Source organism: Scomber japonicus, chromosome 10, assembly GCF_027409825.1.
Source record: "Scomber japonicus isolate fScoJap1 chromosome 10, fScoJap1.pri, whole genome shotgun sequence".
In the NCBI taxonomy this organism is placed as follows: domain Eukaryota; kingdom Metazoa; phylum Chordata; class Actinopteri; order Scombriformes; family Scombridae; genus Scomber; species Scomber japonicus.
The window spans coordinates 8,980,165-9,002,205 of NC_070587.1; the positions used below are offsets into that span (position 1 = coordinate 8,980,165).

The 22,041-nt window shown below is 43.1% G+C and overlaps 3 protein-coding genes across 3 annotated transcripts in view; 2 read left to right on the forward strand and 1 right to left on the reverse strand.

The window, feature by feature from the left end:
• Positions 1-22,041, reverse strand: part of LOC128365889 (cytochrome c oxidase subunit 6B1) — an 85,522-nt gene that overhangs the window by 25,761 nt on the left and 37,720 nt on the right. The gene's annotated exons all lie outside the window — the stretch shown is intronic.
• Positions 4,196-10,374, forward strand: il11a (interleukin 11a). Its single transcript, XM_053326498.1, has 5 exons — positions 4,196-4,202; positions 4,985-5,142; positions 9,717-9,812; positions 9,946-10,107; positions 10,195-10,374. The coding sequence occupies exons 1-5, from the start codon at positions 4,196-4,198 to the stop codon at positions 10,372-10,374; spliced, it is 603 nt and encodes a 200-aa protein (XP_053182473.1).
• znf628 (zinc finger protein 628) lies at positions 12,938-20,910 on the forward strand. Its single transcript, XM_053326394.1, has 9 exons — positions 12,938-13,047; positions 13,538-14,117; positions 14,715-14,787; positions 14,888-15,826; positions 15,997-16,167; positions 16,323-16,656; positions 16,941-17,095; positions 18,120-18,362; positions 18,508-20,910. Exons 2-9 carry the CDS (start codon positions 13,729-13,731, stop codon positions 20,566-20,568), a joined length of 4,365 nt encoding a protein of 1,454 aa, XP_053182369.1. The 5' UTR covers positions 12,938-13,047; positions 13,538-13,728; the 3' UTR covers positions 20,569-20,910.

A 22,041-nucleotide genomic window follows, 5' to 3' on the forward strand; every position in this document is an offset into this window, starting at 1 on the left:
CACTCTGTCTGTGACCTATTGCTTCAACTAGTTCATTCAGAGAATTCTGCCGCAGACGCAGTGAAAGTGGACGTGAGCAGGTGACCAACACAGAGTCAGAAAGGGAGAGGGCTTTGGCTGACTCTCTCACTGTTACACATGCACGCACACACGTGCACACACACACACACACATACACACTGTGTTTTGTCACATACCATAGAGTTTGGTTTCCAAACAAAATGAGCCTCGTAAATGTGTGTTTAATAGAGAGCTGATTTAAACATTTTGCTCCCCCAGTTTCTGCCGGGAGAAACGTTTGCCTCATGCTCTCCCTTTCATCCCTGCATCCTGCCCTTTGCGCGGCTCTGTGAGCTGAGCCAGTAGAGGAAAACTGCAATAATGATACTGGTTAATGTCCTCCTTTAATGGTCTAATAAAAAGGCAAAGCAACAGATGCACAACAGCCATATCTGTCTCAAGTGGACCGTGCACATGGAAAAGAGAGAGAGCAATTGACACGCATAATTTGTAAATCACGTCTATAGGGAGTTTTCCCAGCTAAAGAGAAGTGGGGGGCAAGAGAGGAGTTTTTTTGTCATATATCTGCTGGAAAGAACAGCACATAATGCTGATTACTGACAGTGAGAAAGAGAGAGTCAGAGAGTCACTTTATTGCCCATTGAGTGCAACCCCCTCCTGTGTGTCACTATTCTCCACCCCTCCACCCCCCCGAACTATTAACACACTCACTTGCTCTCTGACGTACGTATTAGGGGGCAAGCGGAGGGGAGAAGGGGGGTTTCGGGTAAGTTTGCCATGACAATTCCCCTGATAGGATAGCCGCGCCAGAGTCACGCTTGTGGGAACGCGCCAGAGAGAATGAATGGGAGAGACAGAATGATGGAGAAGAGAGAAAGAAGAGAGGAGGTGGAGGAGGTCATGTGGAAACTTGAAAGTGGTCCTGTTATAGGAGAGTAAATATTAACAGTAATAGGTCGGACCTTTGGTTTTCCCTTTGAACGTAATCTCCGGTTTTGTTTACCCAAGCCCTGCTGGAATTCCCTAGAGGAAATGAGGGTGCTACATAAAAATGATGAATTTATTACTACTCCTTCTCCCATAATCCTTTTTACCATCGGAGCAGCGTTGCGTCATGGCCAACATTTTCACTGTTTACATATGACACTCTGAGGTAAGCAGAACATGAGACTTAACCCTAAAATCCACAAAACTACTTTATCATCCACCTGGACATGGAAATTAACGTGGCAATAAACATTTATGGGAAACCCAACCATATACAAATGAACTGATTTGGTATTTGTTCTCATAATCACACTACAACCTAATCACTTAAGTCAACAATGAACAAAAATTCCCAACATAAAAAAAATCTAGTCTTGCTCAAGCGCTTCCTTGCCCGTCATTATGATAAAGTAAACCACTGATAATCCTTCTGCATTGGCTGCATTTTTAAAGTCATTTTGGCAAATAGTCTCAGGAACTGAGTGGATTAACAGCCTGGCAAAAGGTCAGCGAAGAGTGTGAGGCATTCAAGTGATTTGACGCCTCCATAATAATGTGTGAATACATGCCATGGCGTACAGGAAACCTAGTGTAAAGCATGACTGAATTAAGTGAAGCTTGTGTGAGTAAAGTTTGTCTGGCAGTGAGGCCTGGCAGGGCCCTGTCACAGGTTCCCCTGATGTCTTTGAGGTCGTAGTCTGAGTGTCTCACTCTGTTTCTCCTCCTATGGTGGTTTACACAGATTGGTGATGTAATGGGTAGCATATGAAGGCCACACACAAACACACACACACGCACACACAAACACTGATGCTCATGCACGTTATACAGACACTGCACTTATACCACCACATACCCATAATTACACACATATACTGTACGCACACCCATTTACACAAACCCTGGATTCCCCCTTTTCCAACAAGCATGCGCCAGTGTGTGCTCGCTCTCACACACACAAAAACAAAAGTCTAAACAAAGATACACAACTCTTTTATTTTTTAATTTTTGTGCACTGACATCTATGCATGTGCGCACACACTCCCACACACACACGCACACACACATGTAAAGGGCACCCTGCTGGTGTCATAGTGTGTGAGTGATCAGCGCCGGCGGATGGCCTAACAGAAGCCTGTGTGCCTCAGAACCACCCAGGAGACCCCCATCATGAGAGGCAGCCCAGAGAGGGAATGAGGGAGAGTGACTAACTTCACTCTTTCTTTTCTTCTCTCCCCAGCTGTGTCTTCAAACGGCCCTTTGATGTGGGAAATTAAAAAGAGCGAGTGTGTCAATATCTCCCTACGTACAACCACATTCATCTATTTCCTCCCCCTCTTCTCTTGCCCTCCTCCTTTCACTTCTTTTCTTCTCTACTGTTGACCTGAGAAAACAGTACATGACCCTTTTTCACCGCCACCCACTCGCTGCCACCAGGCCCTCATCATTTGGAGGGTGTTTGTTTGTCTGTGTAGGCCCACCACCGGACTGGCAACTCTGTGTGTATGAGTGTGTGATTGTGCGCATACAAGGCCCACCACTAATTATTTTCTAACCACACCATGAGTGTATGTCTGTGAATGAGGGTCTCCTAATCTCACACCCAGACTTAAAATCGCTTTCTTCCTTTTCCTTCCCTCTCTCTCCCTTTGTGTGTGTGTGTGTGTCTGTGACTCCCTTGCGATATACAGTATTCGTACAGTATGATGCATAAACTGTCCCCTGACTGGAAACTCATTTTTTTGCCCTTTGCAACAGTGGGCCACGCTTTACTGCACCTGACTGAGTGTTTCCAGGCTGCCCGCTCTACGTGCGTGCGTGTGTGTCTCAAAGAGAGAGCGGCAACTTACAGATAGTGTGAGACATCATGTTTGTGTGTGCAGGCTGCATGTTTTTTGGTTTGTCAGATGTTTTTCTTTGACAGTGTGTGTACGTGTATGTGTGTGTATTTATGTGTGTGTGTGTGTGTGTACGTGTGTGTGTGTGTGTATGTGTGTGTGTGTGTGTACGTGTGTGTGTGTGTGTGTGTATGTGTGTGTGTGTGTGTGTGTGTGTGTGCATCCATGTGCATGTTTCCTCATTGACCCCATCAACCACCCTGCAACCCCTCTGGCATGTGTCCGTCCTAAAGTGTGTGTGTGTGTGTGTGTGTGTGTGTGTGTGTGTGTGTGTGTGTGTGTGTGTGTGTGTGTGTGTGTGTGTGTGTGTGTGTGTGTGTGTGTCCGCTCACTGTTTCTATGCAACACTTTCAGAGGCCCCTTCTGGTCTGGACAACACCTCTCTCCTACCCCTATCCGTCTCTCACTCTTTCCTTCACCCTGGAGAGGGAGAGAAGGAGTGAAAAAAAGGAAGGAGGTGGGTGGGGGGGCAGTGGAAATAACAGGCTGCTGTCTCAGGAGGGGCTCAGAAAAAAAAAGAGCAAGGGGTGAGAAAAGGAGGGAGAGAAAGGTGTTTGCCGTGTGTATTAACTATAATATAGGGAATGTCCCTGTGTGTAGCCTACAAGAGCCCATAAATTGAATAACATAAGCGAGAACACACTTTCGGTGACATTTCACCCTTTGAGTACAGCACAAAACACACCACTGGAGCAAAAGAAAGAAAAAAAAAAGAAAGGACACAGGCTCTAAAAGAGACATGGTTACATGAGATGTGCTGATACACATGAAAACAATGGGCTTTTTAAAACGTCTGCAGTGATAGAGGGAGAGAGAGGGGGGAAGAGATTTGGAGATGGGGAGATAAAAAGAGGTAGATGGGGACTGATTGGCGCAGGTAGCGGGATGCGACGGAGGAAGTGCTGGAGATAGGGACAGGACAGGACGAGAGAAAGTGATAGAGGAAAGAAAAAAAAGAAAAAACAACGGAACATTTTTCCAAGTTGCAAAGGGAGACAGGCAGAAGGGAGGGGAGGAGGAAAGGGAGAGAGGAGGGAGAGACGAGTTGGACGAGCGTGTGTGTTTTTATGAATGAAGTGAGTCACTGCCGATGTGTCATAGGCTTTATAAAGGAAGTTTTAAACAAGCCTAAACAGTTCAGTGCGCGCAAAAATTGGACTTACCATACTCGCATCCCTCTCTCTGCACTTCTGTTGCCTCTCTCTCTATCCAAGTTCAATTTATTTATTAATTTCCTATTTATTTATTTATCCACGTTTGTTGGCTGGTTCCCTTGGATCCGAACCAATATGAAATGTAAGTGATTGTACGGGTGTGTTTTCATTCAAAAAGTTTTTTTTTTAAATTAACATTTATTTTTCAGGTTTGTCTTATTTCTAAACGCCAATATTTTTTAAATTGTGGACAAAGTTTCTGTGACTGTTGCTGCTTTGTATCGTTCCTATACAGACTCAATTTTATTATTTTCTCACTTTAAATTCTAAACAATTGCCTTACTTTATGATATGGAAAACTTTATTCTATGTTGATCCTTCAGCTGTTAAAAGTTAAGACTATAGGGCAGGCAGCTTAGATGCTCCTGCAGTGTTATTTTGGCAGTGATTCTTGTGGTTCACCTGTAATTATCAAGCATTCATCATTTCAACAGCACTGCGGTTCCCTTTTAATACTTAGTCTACCTTGTATTTGAACTTGAAAGGAAAAGAATGAATGAGCTTACTGTTAGAGAGTTGACTTGGCTTGGTCTATATAATTTATACCACCAACTCACGTCCCTATCCAGTTGCAGGTGTGACAATCAGCAGCATTCATTGCGTTGCTTAGGGTAAAGGAGTGATGGTGATATTCACTGTCAAAGCCATGGCTTGTAATGATTTAATGATTTGCATTCAGCCTGTGAAAACATGACTCTGACACTGAAGCTCTACAGGATTTCTCTGCCAAGTCTGGAGCTATTGTTTATATTATGGTGCAATATCTTCCCCAGGAGTTGACAGCAGTGGCCTGAGGTCATTATCATTATGGCGAGATGACAGCGCCTCTCCACTAATTGCTTCCGTTTTGTTCTGCCCCTACAGTGCTGCTCGACTCCTCCTCATCTCTCCTCTTCTCGCTGTTATTGGCTCAGCTGCCTGTATTCACGTCTGCCTCTCCAGTCCCTCAGCGGCGGCCCAGTGACATGGATAAACTGTCCAATCAGACCAAAAATCTAATGAAGCTCACCCAAGAACTGCTGGTAAGTGAACATGTCGTCATTCTGATAAGGAGTCTCAGCTACTGATTGGTGGAGAGGCTAATGAGGGTCTGGCTGCCCTTTGCTAATTGAATTGTTAGTGTGAAGGTGGAAGAGGATGCAGGTCATTAACGCACCAGAGCCTGCCTCGATTGATCGTTGCCTAATTGCATTTTGGTGTTAATGTTACCCCTAGGTTTAGGTAACGTCACTCTTCAAACTTTTTGCATCATGCACAGCTGTGGAAAGGTTGTTGGGCTGAACTAAACCAGGTTTTCTCAAGACTCTAGTCTGACATTTTGTGCCTAAATGACTAATGGGGACACCAGTTTTTTGAAAAAGGTCCAGTATTAAGCACGAGCACTTCAGCCACCCGCCATAAAACAGGCTGCAATGTTATCCTTTGGGGCAATTTTCCTCCATCAATGTATTGTGCCACCCACAAAAAGTGCCATCGCCATTGACAGGCTCAGATTGTTATTATATTAGAAATGTCTGACAACATTATGCTAAGACCCTACAGAGAAATAAAATGTTTCTCTTTCCCTTGGCTTGATCAAAGTCATGTGCCCTGCATGGTAACACACGTAAAGATGTCATTTCAATGCCTTAGTGTTTCATACAAAATATATAAATACGGAATTATACTGTAAGGGTGGAGCCGAATCTGAATAAGGTATTTGGTTTGGTTTTTACAAGAACTTATTTTGTAAATGATCTAATGTACTGTTCACTCTATGTATTACTTCCCAAGTTTTAACATAGATAAACAGCCAGCCAAGCTCCTTTTCAAGAGCCAGGAAGTGAGTGTGCTTGCTCCTTTAATGACTTCACACATAACAGATAAGTCAGGATGACAGTATTCAGTTGGAGTGAAACTAGAAAAGAAAGATGCAAAAATGACTTAATGGACTGCTATGTAAGCAACAGGTAAATATTAACTACTTAATGTTAACATTGTAACCCATTAGGTGTACAACAGGTAAGTATGAAGACCAACATTAATGTAATAGACAGCTAGGTAATTAGCAGGTAAGTATATGATGGTACTTATAGGCTATAACATTAAGCTACAACTTTCAAACAAACATCAATTTAAATTGTTCAACATGTAAAGAATGTGTAACACTTATATTGCTTTCTGAGGGATACACACAAAGGATTACTTTGAACTAGCCATGAGATGATACACATATGCCACCATGTCTTCTCACTGTTTACACAATACGAACGTTTCAACAGTCAGTTTAGGTGTCTTTTTTAGCATATAAAACATATTCAGGGAAGAATGTTCAAAATTATGTAGCACAGGTCAGGTTAAATCACAGTCTCTGCTCTGCTGCATGTTGCTGTGTCATGAATATATAAACAGCTGCAGGTATGTGTCTCATGTGGAGCTGAACTTTGGCTAATTGGTCAGTGTAGCTACCTGTGTTTTGGGAAACTAGTGTTTGAGACCTGTTCTGTGTCTCAAATCACATACCTCTGTTAGTATACTTCTGTGTAGTGCACTGTGTACACTCTGTACTTACTTGTACAGCGTGCATATTTCGAGAGGTTTGTGTCGCCTCTAGCTCAAGGAGAAGCCTTGTTCCAAAATCTTGTGAGATTTGAGCTATTGTCTCAATCAGTTATTCAGCCATGACAAGATTAGAGAGAGCAGTGCCGGGAGGAGTTTGTTGTGTTGAAGTACAGAAAGCACAGCTTAGTGTCATTTATGATTGCTGAATATTTAGCTGATTTTAACAACAAGTTAACTCTTGCGAGACTTATCGTTGTGTAAGATTTGGATCAAGCAAAATGTAAATTAATTTGATTAACTTCTTAACGTTTTATTTATCTGTATGGTCCTTTGGATTACAGGATTGAGAACAGGAAAAAAGTGTTGCACACTCTGGCTTCATACATATTTCTGATGTTTCGGCCCTCAGGCCGTATTCAAGATTAACAATGATAATGTTGACAGACACTTTTAATAACAGTCTGTCAGTGGCAAAAACAAGCACTTTTAGAGGACGTACTTTGACGGTGTGCTATTGCCCCATCGGATTACATTGCAACCCGTTTCGTGGCTGCCAGCTCTTACACAATTCTGAGCCAATTTCAAAACTATTGTCCCCATTATTCACTTACACACAAAATGATGGGAAAATAGAGTCCAGGTCGAAAAATCCCAAAGTTCCCCTTTAAGCTGCTTTCATTGATGACTGACTGGCATAGATCAGGGCAGCAAAAGCCTCAGGGGAGATTTGACCGAGTGATCTCACTTTTAATCCACAGTGGACTGAGAAGGGAGGGGAGGTCTGACTCAGCAACCTTCTGGTCCGCCTGGTCACTTGACTGGTGGCACTACCAGAGAGATTGGTGACCATGGAGGCCAGTGATTGATCAAACAAGAATGAGCACCCATTCACAGTGATGGGGTTAGTAGGACAGAGAAACAAAAAATCTCCCATCAGGACCATTTTAGAGCTAAATATCAACACTGAACCTGCATCAAAGTAATCCCAAACTACCAAGCATACTATCTGTGACATTCCAACAAAGTACATATGCCTGTTTACACAGAAACATGTTTATGTTCTGTGGCCAGACGGTGGATTTCACTTGCACATATTGTATGAACAAGTCTGGCTAGAAATCTGATTTTGTTGACAGTCATGGGGGTAGGAACTTGATAACTTACTTTTTGCTCCAGCTGGCAATTGTGTAGCAACACAGTGTTTTAACAGGTGAAAAGAAAGCGGGATCATATCTCTGGATCTTTGGTTACACATGACTGATCTAGATTCTATTTTTGCATTATGCAAATCTTGAAACTCTTTTGTTCAGGGGATAAAATCAAAAATAGCCACATACTCTCTCTAGTCTTGGTCAGTAGATAGTGTTCAGAAAGTGTGAGTGAGTTTGTTGCTTCCAGTTAATGTTACAGGTTATCACTGTAGTGGTCTAACCTGCGGTCCAGATGTGAAGAAACCGGCAGTATCAAAGAGTGTTGGGGACAGTATTAGACAGTGTTCAGTAACATGGAAGACTTATTTTTAATTTTTTTCCCTCATTGTGTGGAATTCCACTAAAGAGAGGACAAAGTTAGGAAAGATAAATAGAACGGGAATCCATGGAAAGTCCCTGCAAAAAAAGGGACGAAACTGATGCTTTAAAAAGAGAGAAGTGTGTGATTGTATACACATAGGTCTATATAAGTTTTCTGACGCAAACCGTGTATGTGTGTGAGTCAGTCTGCGTGCATATTTGGATGCATACTGTATTGCAAATGTATATGTGTGCATGCATTTGTGTGTATGCATTTTTGTGGCCGTGTGTGTGTGCACTGAGGGTTCTGTAAATAGTCATGGTTGTGTAGGTGCGGTGTTTAGTGTTTTGCTTTTGGTCGCCACAGCAAAGTGACTTGATAAAAATCAAAAAGATTTATCACATTCCAGTATTTGCATTCAGGAAGAAAAAAGCTGGATGCTAAGTTCTGTCGGGTGAGGTCATGATCCACGATGGAGAGAGCAAGAAAAGGAGGATAAGAGGGAGAATTAAAGGCTGAGAAAGATGGAGCAAAAACCACAAGAGATGAAGAGATCAGAGGGCCAACTAGATGACAACCCAGTGGTGTATGTGTGTGCATGCATGCACATGTGCACGTGATGCTGCATGTGCTTGTGCACCTGGTATGAGTGAAAGAGGGGGAGTGAGAGGAGAGGAGGAAAGCGAGGGATGGAAGAGGACAAAAGCAACAGAGACATAACATTGGACAACAAACATAAGTGAGCTCTTATGAAAGGCTGATGGAGCGACATGAGAGACAATGCAGCACATTCATCACTAAAAAACATCAACACAGTCAACTGGAAGCAAACAGCACAGCAATTCAAGGAAAACACTGAGTAACAGGTTGAGGAAGTATTAAGCACATACAACCTGTTTACACAATACATTTCTGAGCACTAATTGTGCTAATGTTGTTATTTTCCTCTGCCGCTTGGAAATGACGCATGTCACATCAATCATCTCCACTCAATCCCATTCATTACAGAATCAGGCCTACACCTTTAATACTAAATTGCACAGCTGATGAGAACAGCTGCCTAGTGAGGCAGAATTCCATAAACCTGCAGTCAGGTTGTTTATCCCCCTCTGGTGGCCAGGATGAGCACTACATCTCCTGTCTGGACATAGTTTACAACACATCTCTAGCTGGGCAGTGGCACTGCGTCATTCCATCTTTTTATAGCTGTGACCCTGGAGTTTCCCTACAGCCTTGTGTTGTCTGTCCCACTTGGAGCTTTCTTAGTCACTGCATATGTTGTTATCCTCTCTCCCTGCAGAAAACATCCTGTGGGTTCAGGTCATTTGCTCTTATTGTTGACATTTGGGGAGGCTGAATGTGGGTGAACTCATTCTGACCCGATCGACCACACTCTGCTCAGTGAGAGCTACTGTCTCTAAGCACAGAAAATAGTCACCCAATCGAGGTGCTAGTCTAATACTTTCCTCATGTTGCTGTGACTTGTCTCAGGATGAGTAAAATTGTGCTGATGTGTGTCTGTGTGTCTTGTTTTCTCTTTCAGAGGGAGCATGCGTTTGACTCAGATGTGGAGCCCCATAGGTTCAGATCTCTGCCAGAAATGAGCAACAGATCAGCCAACGACCTCAACAATCTTGAGGTAATGCTTTGATAATGCATTTGTGTTTGAGTGCGTGCTTGTGACGGGACAGGGGCTGATCTGTTTCTCTCTGCACACTTACATCTTGCCACACCCATGCTAAGTCTCTAAAGTATGTCTGTGTTGTTTCCAGCTGAAGCCCACACTCTCCCAGCTGTATGCGGACCTGAAGCTGTATGAGCACCACTTTGAGTGGCTAAACAGGGTTTCAAAGAAGCACCACCACCCTGCACTGCCCAAGTTGGTAGAGATGATCAGAGAGATGAAATCTCTCATCAACATGCTGCACCGTCAGGTAAAGAGCTGAGTTGACACTTGTTTTCAATGATTACCTTGTGTGGAAGTTTTAGTGGTTGTTCTAATCTCATTTTATCACCTACAGATGCAGAGAGTTGAAGCACCAAGGTTGGCTCCAGCAACCCCCTCCCTCCCCCCTCACCTCCCATATCAATTTGATGTCCTGCAATCCAGCCACGAACTTCTCCAGCACTTCAGGCTCTTCTGTGATTGGGCATACAGAGCATTCCTCAGCCTGAAACCCAAAATCTCTGCAGTCCAATGATAATCCATAAACTGAAAGTCTGCAGAGCCAGTGAACATGCATGGAGTCACCCGTCAGCCGGAGGGGACAGGGACCATGTCACAAGTGTGCACTGTAGTCAAAAGCATTCTGAACGAGGCTCAGACATCAACAAATGACATGCTGAAGAATGTTTCTTTCTATCAGAGCCAAAGAGGATGCGCTATACTGCAGCTATATACATCTATCAGTTTAATATTCAAGAGATTTAAGACTGGCAAACCACCAGTTTACACTAGAGCCTGACCGATTTGGGGTACTTGGGGTGATTCAGATATGGTGTCCTTACATAGTTTGTTTTTCGCTCCGACTCCATTGTTTACAATACTGTCAGCACTGTCTGCAGCATGTGGGGCGGAGTATTAGAGCCGAGCTAACTGTGGTGTGGCTCGAATCAGCAAGAAGAGCCGACTCTTTCAGCTCCTGAACAGCTCTTCGTTAATTATTATTTCTGGCTTCTATAATTCAGCCAAATTTAGCTTTTTTTTCACCTTGTTACAAAAAAAAGCAACTCTAAGACCAACACATGACTACTTTGTCAGTACTGTCAGTAATGTAGCAGTTTGAAAGGTTAGCATTAGAGCATCTTTCTGCAACTTAGCGGACAACAGTGCAGTGGTGGATTGAGTAATGACGAGCTCATCATACTTGTTAGCTACATTAGCTACCCAGCTAACCACATAGCTACTTTCATAACCTCGTCAGCTAAGTGGAAGCAAATGTGTGAGCATGTTAAAATTTTAACGTCTGGTTTTCCACCATTGAAAGTTTCACCAAATGTGTGTAGCACAATATGGTGTAACAATCTCTTTTCTCTCTTCATCAGCGACCCACAAGCTGTTTGTGACCGCTAACGTTATACATGAACGGTGAAATATTGACAAAGATGACATTTATTGATAAACAAGAAAAAAGGCATTTGATTTCTGAAATAATGCCTGATACTGCACAGCACTGATGTTTATTTTTCTATTTCAGTCATATCGGTGAACAGTTCACACAGAAAAGATTTATTACCATTCCAGTTCAAAAATGTACTATATCGGACACCATATCGGTTATTGGTGAATTTTTCAAATCTAAAATCCGTATCTGTATCAGTTTCAAATATCCCATATCTGTCAGGCTCTAATTCAATTACAATGATCATTTCTTAATCTCTCTCCTATAAGCCTTGTTTGAGACCATGTTATTTATGTATTTATTTATTTATTGACTGTTAGTAATTTATTTAATTTTATTTATTTTAAATCAAAAGTCACTCTCAATCTGTGTTAACGGGAATTTATTTGCCAACGTTTTTGTAATATTTCTTTTTGTCTTGTGTCTCACTGATCTTCAAGGAAAACACAGTAGCACTTCCTAAACCTATAGCTCTGATTATGATTTTTCTTTAAACTAATTTCCTTTTTATGGCATTTGTGTATTTCTTTAGCCAATCATTCTCCCAGTAGATGTAGCACACATTAGGGATAGCCTAGGTTTTCATTACTCTCACAGTGCCATAGTGCCCTTAATTTAAACATTTGTGAATATGTCTAGTAAGTAACTTTTTTTTTCTTTTTTTTTTTGGTACTGTACCAGAGGCAGAATTTCTATTTCCATTGCCTGTTTCTCACATTCTGCATGAGGAGGCATATCTAATGTTGTGGTAAAGTTGTTTGAATGTGCCCTGTTGCTGAGCACTGATGGAGCTGATTAGATTCTTTGCACAAACTTGTTAGGATTAGCCTCTTGGATGAGTGAGATGGCTGATTTTGAAACTGCTTTGGGGTAGAAAAGATTTTTTGTTTTGTTTTTTCTGTTTGTTTTGTTTGTTTTTAAATTAAACACCCAAAGCCTTAAAATACTATGTATTGTGACACTATGTAAGTAATGTAAATGGGTTTTGTTTCGTTCTTGTCTACAGTATAATGTAGAATACTGATTTTAACACTAACATTTTTGTTTTTTTCCTGTTCTAGTATTTGTTACAGTATTGACTATTTATTAAAGTGACAAATGGAACTATTTATTTTGTGCTGAAGGGGGGCAAATCTATCTTTTTGTACTTTTATATCATTTGTATGCGTATTTACTATATAATGCCTTCATGTTTAAATTATTGTCGTAACATCAAGATGCCTCTTCCGCACACTGACATTGTGTGAAATATGTGCCTTGGTGAAATAAATGCTAAAGAATGTGCACAATGGATTTTAGTATATCATTTATATCCACCTGCAATGTAAACTTTGACAGACAAGCTGAGGGCAGACGTACACAGATACTACATTACCCAGAAGCCTGCACACCACGGTTAGATTAGAAACGACACATTAAAAGTCAACATAGCTTTATAAATGCTTTTTGAAGATCTGGAGTTTAAGTAAATTATAGATATGCGCATTCAGTCAAATTTAGACTTAAGAAATATTTTTAAGTGAGATTTATAAACGTCAATCTGCCAATTGGGGCTCCTGGCCAATCATAGTAGCTCGTCTATTGTAGCAAGCAGCCAATCACCGTCGCTGTTCTTAGGAGGCGGCATCGGGTGGAGGACTGCTGTTAGTCTGCGCTGTGTTTATTGTTAAGGTTGTGTGGATTAGCACTGCGGTACCCAGCTCCTTTTCAAAATATCAACAATATAGCTTTAAAATGAGTTAAAGATGGCCGGTGAGTACTGCTTCAGCACGTATTCCTGCAAATCCTTATCGAGCAATTTAACAGAAGCTATTCCGCATTGACGGCTGCTAGATTAGCTTTAAAAGAAGGCCAGTAACTGCTTTTATTGACACTGTAAAAACCGGTGTTTTGTGTATGTGTGTTGTGTGTTGGCTTCCTGGGCTGACCGGTTACATTAGGATACACATATAAACTACATCAACGTGTATATTAAGCAGTAGACTATGTGTGTGTCTGCGTGTGTGTGTCTCTCTTTCTCTGTGTGCGCGTGTGTGTGTGTGTGTGCTGTCAGTGGGCACCGCACTGCGGGGACGGCCAGAAACGGAATGACGGCCAGGAGAAGGGAAAGACAGCAGGGAGGGGAGGACGAGCTTCATAGACAGGAAGGAAGGAGGGAGGGAGGCGGAATTTAAAGGGGACATTCTTCACAAGAGTTACCAAGTTATAACACTGTATTTATTTCCATTTCACTTCATGTCAGACTTGGCCTGAGCTATCCACTTGGGATGACAGCTGGTGTTTCCAGTAGCTGTCAGGGAAGGAATTCATCAAAGACATTAAAACAACAATGAATGAAGGAAAGGTGAAGAAAATAACCATGATACTGTCCCAAAAGTGATCCACACTTCTATCCAAGGAATACCCTCATCTGCCACGAGTTTCCTTCTGGTAATGGCTAACTCAGTGGCCACTTTAGTGGTCCAAGCAGAACTTTTACCACCTCAGTCCACCGCCTCCCTCTCTCCGTTCCCATCCCTTCTTGGCTCAGGAGAGGATGGCGAGGACGATAGGGAGAGGGGGGAGCTGGTGGATCGAGACAAGGGTGTTGTGGAGGGCGGAGAGGAGGTGGTTCTGGACATGGTGACATCTTCAGTGTCAGGCCCGGCCCAGCAGCCCGAGCAATTGGACCATCCGTTTCAGTGTTTGGACTGTGGCAAGAGCTTCAGGTGGTCGTCCCGGCTCACCCACCACCAGAGGAGCCACAACAATGAAAGACCCTACCGCTGCAACCTCTGCCCCAAGGCCTTCAAAGGCTCCTCTGCTTTGCTCTACCATCAACGGTATACATATATGATAGTTTTAAGATAACTCGCAACAAAATCTAACACCTGGAATTTAGCTGCTCAGATTTCACACATGCAATCATTCAAATGGAAATCAGTTAGCCAAAGGTGTTCAATGAAAGCACCCCTCACTCAGTTCCCATAACAAATGAGTTGTCACAATTCCAAAATGGTTAACAGCAACTGTATTACACTGTGTATATGTTAGAGAACGTATTGAATGTATGTTGCTGGAATAATTACTTCCATTTTAAACGTCCGGTCAGAGTTGGTTAAAATGAAAACTCTGACCTGTGAGGTTGGAGGAGACACACAGACTTTATTTGAAGGCGTGTCATGTCACACCCTTAATACAATACTGTCCAAGAAAAAAATCTGAAGGAAAGACTGGACCCAGTTTTTTTAAACCAATAAAAATATTTACATAATTTATACCTTTCATAAAAATCAAACCTTTATTTGGCACCACTCCATTAAATTTACCAGAAGAGAGTGTACCACAATGTATTGCTGTAGTGATTGTGTTTCACACATGTAATGATTGTGCGTAATTAATTATGCTGTTCCACCTTAATAGTTACTTTTCTGTCACAGGTCTCACTCAGGGGAGAAGCCTTACGAATGTAAGGACTGTGGCAAAGCCTTCAAACGCTCATCTCTGCTCCAGGTAGGATTTCAAAACATTTTGTTTTGGGTGTTTTTGAGAAAAGAAAATGTCTAAATTTGAGAAGAATTTCATATTTCTGTGTCTTTCTCTCCATCCCTAGGTTCATCAGAGTGTCCACACTGGAGTGCGTACTTTTTTGTGCCCCTATTGTCCCCTGACCTTTAAATGGAGTTCTCATTACCAGTATCACCTGCGCCAGCACACTGGAGAGTGCCCATACCCCTGTGACACTTGCCCCAAGGCCTTTAAGAACTCAAGCAGTCTAAGACGACACAAGAATGTCCATCTCGGTCTTAAGCCTTACACCTGCACGGTGTGCAACAAATCCTTCACTCAGTCTACCAACCTGAGGCAGCACATGAGAATACATACAGGCGAGAGGCCCTATGTCTGCAGTGTGTGTGGTCGCAGCTTCACACACTCATCAAACCTGGCCCTGCACAAGAACTCTCACTCCAACCTCAATGCAGGAGGGAAGGAAGGAAAGAGGGGAGAGGATCCACAGAACAGAAATGATATAGTGGAGGTGGTGGTAGGGGCAGAGGAAGTGACATCGTCCATGTTGACAGACATGGTGGGTTTTGTGAGCCAGGCAGGAACTGATGGAGTAGGGGTGGGGATGGAGGAAGTCTTCCTGTCAACCACCTCATCTGGCCAGAATCCAAACCTTCTCCCCCAACTCACCCTCACTTCCTCTGGGGAGAATGTTTGTGCATCCAGGGCCATTGGGACAGAGGTTCACCTGAGCATGGACACCGGGGCCAGCGTACTGCTTTACAGCTGTGGCAGCTGCAGCCACACCTTTGGCACACGAACAGAGCTAGAGGAGCATCAAGCCATCCACATGGCTCCAGAAGAACACAGGGTCAGTGGGGAAGCAGGGCCTGGGGCAGGGATGGAGGTTGGGGATGGGCTGGTGGGAGCCAGCCACCTGCTGGCAGACTTTGAGGAAGTGGTGGAGACGACCACAGTTGCTGAAAGTGGACACACAACAGAGGTGCTCCTCGGACTGACAGAGGGAGCAGATGGAGGCAATGCAGTGAGTGATGAATACACAAAGAGAAGAATAAAACCTTCTCATATTAAATTAAAATACTGTAGTATCAAATTTGTGGATTATATCTAGCACTAAAAAATCTCTCATCATCAGTTACAAAGTGCAAGAGTTAGATCTGATGGTATGTATTACTTCCGTTGGTTTGTCCTCAGAATGTGGGCACCACCCAGGCCCAGTTTGACCTGCTGCAGAGCTTCACTGAGGTGACTCAGAGCTCTGAGTCCGTTCAGCCAGAGGCCAGAACCACATGGGCAGGGCTGTCGTGTGGCTACTGCAATAAGACCTTCAAGACCAGTGGAGGCCTTAATAGACATGTATCACTGGTGAGAATAATTGTTTTAATTGCTCTATGATTGATACTGTTATGCAAAATTTCAGCACAGAACTGTATATTGAGTATTAACAATAATATACTGCAGTTTGCTTTATCAGTCTTAAAATAATCCTTACCTCCTGTGTTCATCCTCTGTTTGTGCAGATGCACTCTCTCTCATCCCAGTCACGTTCCCAGTTCAGCTGCTCCGCCTGTGACCGTTCCTTTCCCCTTCTCTCTTCATTGCTCACCCACCAACACTCACACACCCCTGAGCAACGTCTCCTGGCCGAGGCAGAGGCCGAGATAGTATGTCCTCCTTCCCTTTCCTTGTCTCTCCCGCTTCCATCTTCTCCCAGTCAGGCTGATAAGCAGCAGGAAGGACAAAGGAAGATCCATGTTGACATCATAACCATCAATGAAGAGCACGAGGAGCAGCCGACCAAACCTGCCAAAGCCACTAAAAAGACAGGGGCTAACAAGAGCACTCCTGCTGGAGGTACAGACTTTAAAACAGCAGACAGAACAACAGTTTGGCAGAGATTCATATTTAGAAATCAACTACAGAATTGGAAGTTTGAGTTTGAGCATTTTGCTTAAGCGATTTGGTGTATGATGCATTTCAGCTGCACTTGAAATTCCCATAATACACAGCTTGTCACACTTGATCAAACACCACTTTGTTTAATAACCAAACAATTTCCTATTGATCTTCCTTGTGTTACTGTTTCTTGATGATTATTAACTAAAATGATTTATCACTTTCACAAATCTTTCATACAGAGAGGCCATATCGCTGTTCAGAGTGTGGAAAAGCTTTTAAAGGTTCATCTGGTCTTAAGTACCACATGAGGGATCATACTGGGGAAAGGCCTTACCGTTGCACTGAGTGTGGAAAGAGCTTCAAGAGGTCCTCTCTGCTCTCTATCCACCAGAGGGTAAGGCTCACTCTTCTCAAGGAGATCACTGTCACTGTAGATCTTTACATTCCTCTAGTTTACAGGAATTGTGGCTCTTTAGTATTGTACACACCTTTGCAGAATGCAATCAATCAATAAAAACATCATCTTTTCAGTGCAATTACACAATCCAGTTATTTATCTTGTGACTAAGTAGCTGTTAGAGGGTGGGGATATTTCAGAATGTCGCAGTTTGATTTGATTCTGATTCTTAGTGTAAGGATTAGTTGCTGAATCATTGCTTGTCTCATTAAATAGAAAAGCAGGAAACTAGTTTCAGGGATTCACTGTAGTTCATTGTATGCCAAACCACAGAGTCCACTGCATTGTAAACCTAAATGGCAGTTAAGCCAACTCATCTAAGAAAGCAATAAGACAGCTTTCTCATTTCAAAAGTTGGATACAATAATTTGAGAGTATGTTACGCCTGTATGAAAAAATATTAAAAGGAAAGTGTCACTTACTGATCAGCAACACTGGCTAAATATCTTAGTTGGTGTGTGAGTGTTGGAGTAACAGAAAATAAGAGTACCCCCAGCACTGTCACTAACTTTCAGTATCCAATAGTGGGGGACATCCTCTTTGCAGCAACACCAGTAACAGGGAAACCCACCGTTATCCACAACTCTGTATGGCTGCAGGGCTTTTGAAATTTAACAGACCAAGGACTGGGATATTTTCTTAACCCGACCAGAGTTGGCTGAAGTTTTGTTAAGTGAAACAGTGTGTGTTGGTAAGTTGGCTTGTTTGCTAGTGCAGGAGTTCATTGCAGCTGTGCACTAATGTTAGTGGTTGATGGCGTATGAAATATTCACAAAATACTTAACCTTTGTCTTACAAAGCTAATTAGTTAATTATTTATTGTGTCATGCACATGTCATGCCCTTATAAGACAACAAAATACAGTTGTAGTGGTGAAAGACAACTAATAATGAACTAACCCTAACCCAAATTTTTTCAACATGAACTATGAACTAATTTTTTCCACTTACTCCTTTCCTAGGTACACACAGGCGTACGGGCCTTCCAGTGCCCTCACTGCCCTCTCACATTCAAATGGAGTTCTCACTACCAGTACCACTTGCGGCAGCACACAGGCGAGAGGCCTTATGTGTGTAAGGAGTGTGGCAAGTCCTTCAAGAACACCAGCTGCCTGCGTAGACACAGTCAGATGCACTCAGGACTGCGGCCACATACCTGCTCCATTTGCTCCAAGTCTTTCTCCCAGACGTCAAACCTCAAACAGGTCTGAATGAACCTGTACTCATCCAGCTGTGATTTCATTCATATCTTATTCATTTGTGTTTAAAATATGTTACTATACCAATTAATACTACTTTCTCCATTTCTCCTCCTTCTTTGTTTTGTTTTTTTTTTATTTCTGTTTGCAGCATGAACGCACCCATTCTGGTGAGAGACCCTTTCAGTGCACACATTGCAATAAAAGCTTTACCCACTCCTCCAACCTCCAGCTCCACCTTCGCACACACTCCTCACGCAAGGACTTCAAATGCCCGTACTGCTCAAAAGAGTTTGTCATGCACTCCTACTTGCAGAGGCACATTAGAACCCATGGCAGTGGTGTTCCCCTGCCCTGCCCTGGTGGTGGAGGTAAAGACGGTGTGGCTGTAAAAGCCAGTGTTGGAGGAGTAACCACCACCACAACTCTGCTCAACCCCATCACCCTGGAAGCCTCAGGAAACAGTGGCAGCCTGATTGTGTCCCAACCAGCACTTAATATTCCCCCTAACACCTCCCAGAACTACTTCATGATTCAGACAGCCAGCGGCCTGCAGCTCATTCCTCTAACATCCCCTCCACCTGCGCCCCTACCTCCTCCACCACCACCTCCGTCCCAGCCCCAAAACTTCCTTCTCCTCCAGTGCCCTTCCACCAACGGCAGCCAATCAAGCTTGATTCTCGTCCCTACAGCAAACAACCCTCCACCTGCCCCAGAACCTCAGACTCTCCCTGTGCTTCAGACTCTCCAAGCACTGCAGCCTGTCCGAAACCAAACACAGACTCCCATGCCCCAGTTTTCAACTGTGTCACAGCAACAACAGCAAACCAGGATCATAATCACCAACAATAGTAACAATGCAAACACTCCTGTTGCCACGCCAACACACACACTCTCAGCCAACTCTCTACTGACCAAGCCCATACTAGGGAAAAGCACACGGACAGCAAGGGGCAGACGGGGACGCAAACCAAAAACTACTCTTCAGAAATCTGTAACAGGTCTTGTTAGTCAGACTACAGGCAGAGATGTATCAGTGACAAACTGTAATGTAACCAATGTCACAGAGAGGCAGAGTATTACTGTTGCTAACACCACCACTGAATCACTACCATCAACTGTATCCACAGCATCCCACTGTCCCCTGTCAGTATCTTGCACTACTGTCCCAAATCTGTCAACTTCCACCACTGTAGCCCCAGCAGTGGATACCTCAGGATCCCCATTATCTGTTACCATGGTTACACCAGCCACCACAACAGCCACAGCATCAGTTTCTACTCTTGCTACCCATGAAGGGAAACCGCCAACCACTCTGGAGGAAGTAAGGACAGGAGAGTCCATGACAGGAAAACAGTTTGTTTTATGTTTTGATAATGAAGAACAGGCGAAGGAGGGAATGAATATTGGGGAGGGTGGAGAGTCATATGTGTTGCAGTTTGAAGGAGATGCATCAGGAGAGGCAGTGGATGGAGGAATGGGTGGAGAGGGAAAATCACTTGTGTTGCAGTTCAAGACCAATGGACAAGGAGAGGGAGAAAAAGGGGGAGATAAAGGAGGGATGATGTCACTTCTGCGTGACTGGGGTGGAGAAAAGCAGGGTGAGAGACAGACAGGAGAGGATGGCAGCCAGGGAGAGTCCTATGTCCTTCATTTCCACACTGAAGCGCAGGACAATAGTGGTCCATCCAGTGCTACCTTCAGCCAAGGGCAAGACAACAGCCTGCAGCTTTCCTGCACACCTACCCAAGGTTTGGTGCCCCTTGATGGGCAGGAGGTGGTGTTTGAACTGAGTGGTGGTGGTGAGACCAAGATAGAGCAGGAAACTGAGGAGGGTATGCAGATGATAGCCCTGATTGAAGGTGAAGGGGGAATGATGGGAGAAGGAGGGGCAGGTTGCAGTGCTGCAAACGGTAGGATTACTGAGGGTGGAGGAGCCATGGAAAGTATCTTTCAACTAGAAGGAGGAGAGGAAATTGTCATAATCGAGGTCAGCACCAGTAGCTTAAGAGAGGGAAGGATAGAGAGAGGAGTGGAGGGGGAAATCTCACAGACTAGTGAAGTGAAATACGAGAGTGGAACAGCAGAGGCAAAGGAAAAGTCTGTAAAAGAACACAACTCTACGAACAGTTCAGAGTTACAAACATCAACTGAAGATACAGTGAGAAATGGACATATGCCTAACTCTAAAGAGATGCAGTTCTCTAACTAAATGAACTCTGCATGTGTGCTTGAGAAGAAGAAACTGTATGTGTGAATGAATGCCTCACTATTTGTGGGCTTGGTGTGTTAGCACTTTAGTCAGTTTGAGGTGTCCTGGAACTGAGCAAGAACATGCAGTTAGATGAGTACTGTGTTGTAATGCCATGGTGCCACATACTAGAAATGTTATACATTCAAATAGGCTGTACATGGACCTTGGAATATTCCTAAATATATTAGTTTAAATGATACTGTCATTGGCAGTTTATTAAGTAAATACATTTTTGTGAATACATGTACATGGTCCACTTTCTTCATAGTGTTAATAGTAATAATTAAGATAATTATTAATAAATCTGTTAATAACTTTAATTGTTTCCCGTTTTTTGCTTCCTGTAAAGGATAGGTTCACAATTTTAAAACAACAGTCAGGTCTCCAAATGAATACTGAAATTGTTTTTCTTTTTCTTTTGGCAATGATCATTCCTCTTGTTCATACTGGCAATAGGAAAATCCCTTTATGATGCATTTATAATGTAAATAATGGGAGACAAAATCCACAAGCCTGCTGTGCAAAAATGGATTTAAAAGTTTATCAAAGTTGTGACCTATTGGGACCCATCACTACAAATATGGCTGCGTTCACACTACAGGCAAATCTGATTCAAATCAGATTTTTAGGCCTGACTGTCCACACTGTTTTTAACAAGTGTCCAAGTCATATTTGTCTCTGTTCAGACTGGGCCACATTAATGACCAATCTGACAGGCTGCCGTAGCAACGTTGTCAGAGCGGGGGCGTCATCTAGCGTGTATTGTGTGATGTCATATAATTGCGACAGCGACAGCAACAACAAACCCTCGAGCTTCGCTTGAACCGAGCCATCTCCCCAAAGATTAAGAATATGGTTTGGTCCTCTGTCCATGGACTGATGTTTTCGACGTCCTCCGTTGCTTCCACTGATATCAGCTAGCAACAACAGCTCGAATAAGCGCGAGTCTGGTGTCGCATAGAGTGACGTAGCGTAGAGAGACGTCACAGACAGTCAAATCCGATTTGAGTGTTTGGAGCAGGTTTGGAGCTGTTCAGACTCACACACATCTGTCCAAATAAGATTTGAAACTACCTCCCAAAGGTGGTTTCAATCTGGTTTGCAAAAATTGGATCTCATGTGATTTATGACTGTTCAGACTTCATAAGAGCCATCCGGTTCCAATCTAGATTGGCTAAAAATCGGATTTTGGCTTGCAGTGTGAACGCAGCCTATGAAGCTTCAGCCATCCAAATGAGTCAAATCAAGTTGTTATCTTTCAATGTTAGTCATTTTAGTCCCTCTGTTTGTTTCTGTACTTCCACTACAGCTAAACAGGCAAAACATTGCTAAAGCCTCATAAACTTCAGATAAACTTTTACATGCATTTTTGCACAAAATGACTGTGGATTTTGACCTTCATAACTAACATTGAAACAACATTTGAAGGGG

Excerpts from the sequence above, each read along its gene's own strand:
- il11a (XM_053326498.1), top strand. Across the intron at positions 9,813-9,945 it reads ACGACCTCAACAATCTTGAG|CTGAAGCCCACACTCTCCCA; the intron begins GTAATGCTTTGA and ends TGTTGTTTCCAG. Across the intron at positions 10,108-10,194 it reads TCAACATGCTGCACCGTCAG|ATGCAGAGAGTTGAAGCACC; the intron begins GTAAAGAGCTGA and ends TATCACCTACAG.
- znf628 (XM_053326394.1), top strand. The coding sequence starts at position 13,729 with ATGGCTAACTCAGTGGCCACTTTAGTGGTCCAAGCAGAACTTTTACCA. Across the intron at positions 14,118-14,714 it reads GCTTTGCTCTACCATCAACG|GTCTCACTCAGGGGAGAAGC; the intron begins GTATACATATAT and ends TTTCTGTCACAG. Across the intron at positions 16,168-16,322 it reads TTAATAGACATGTATCACTG|ATGCACTCTCTCTCATCCCA; the intron begins GTGAGAATAATT and ends CTGTTTGTGCAG.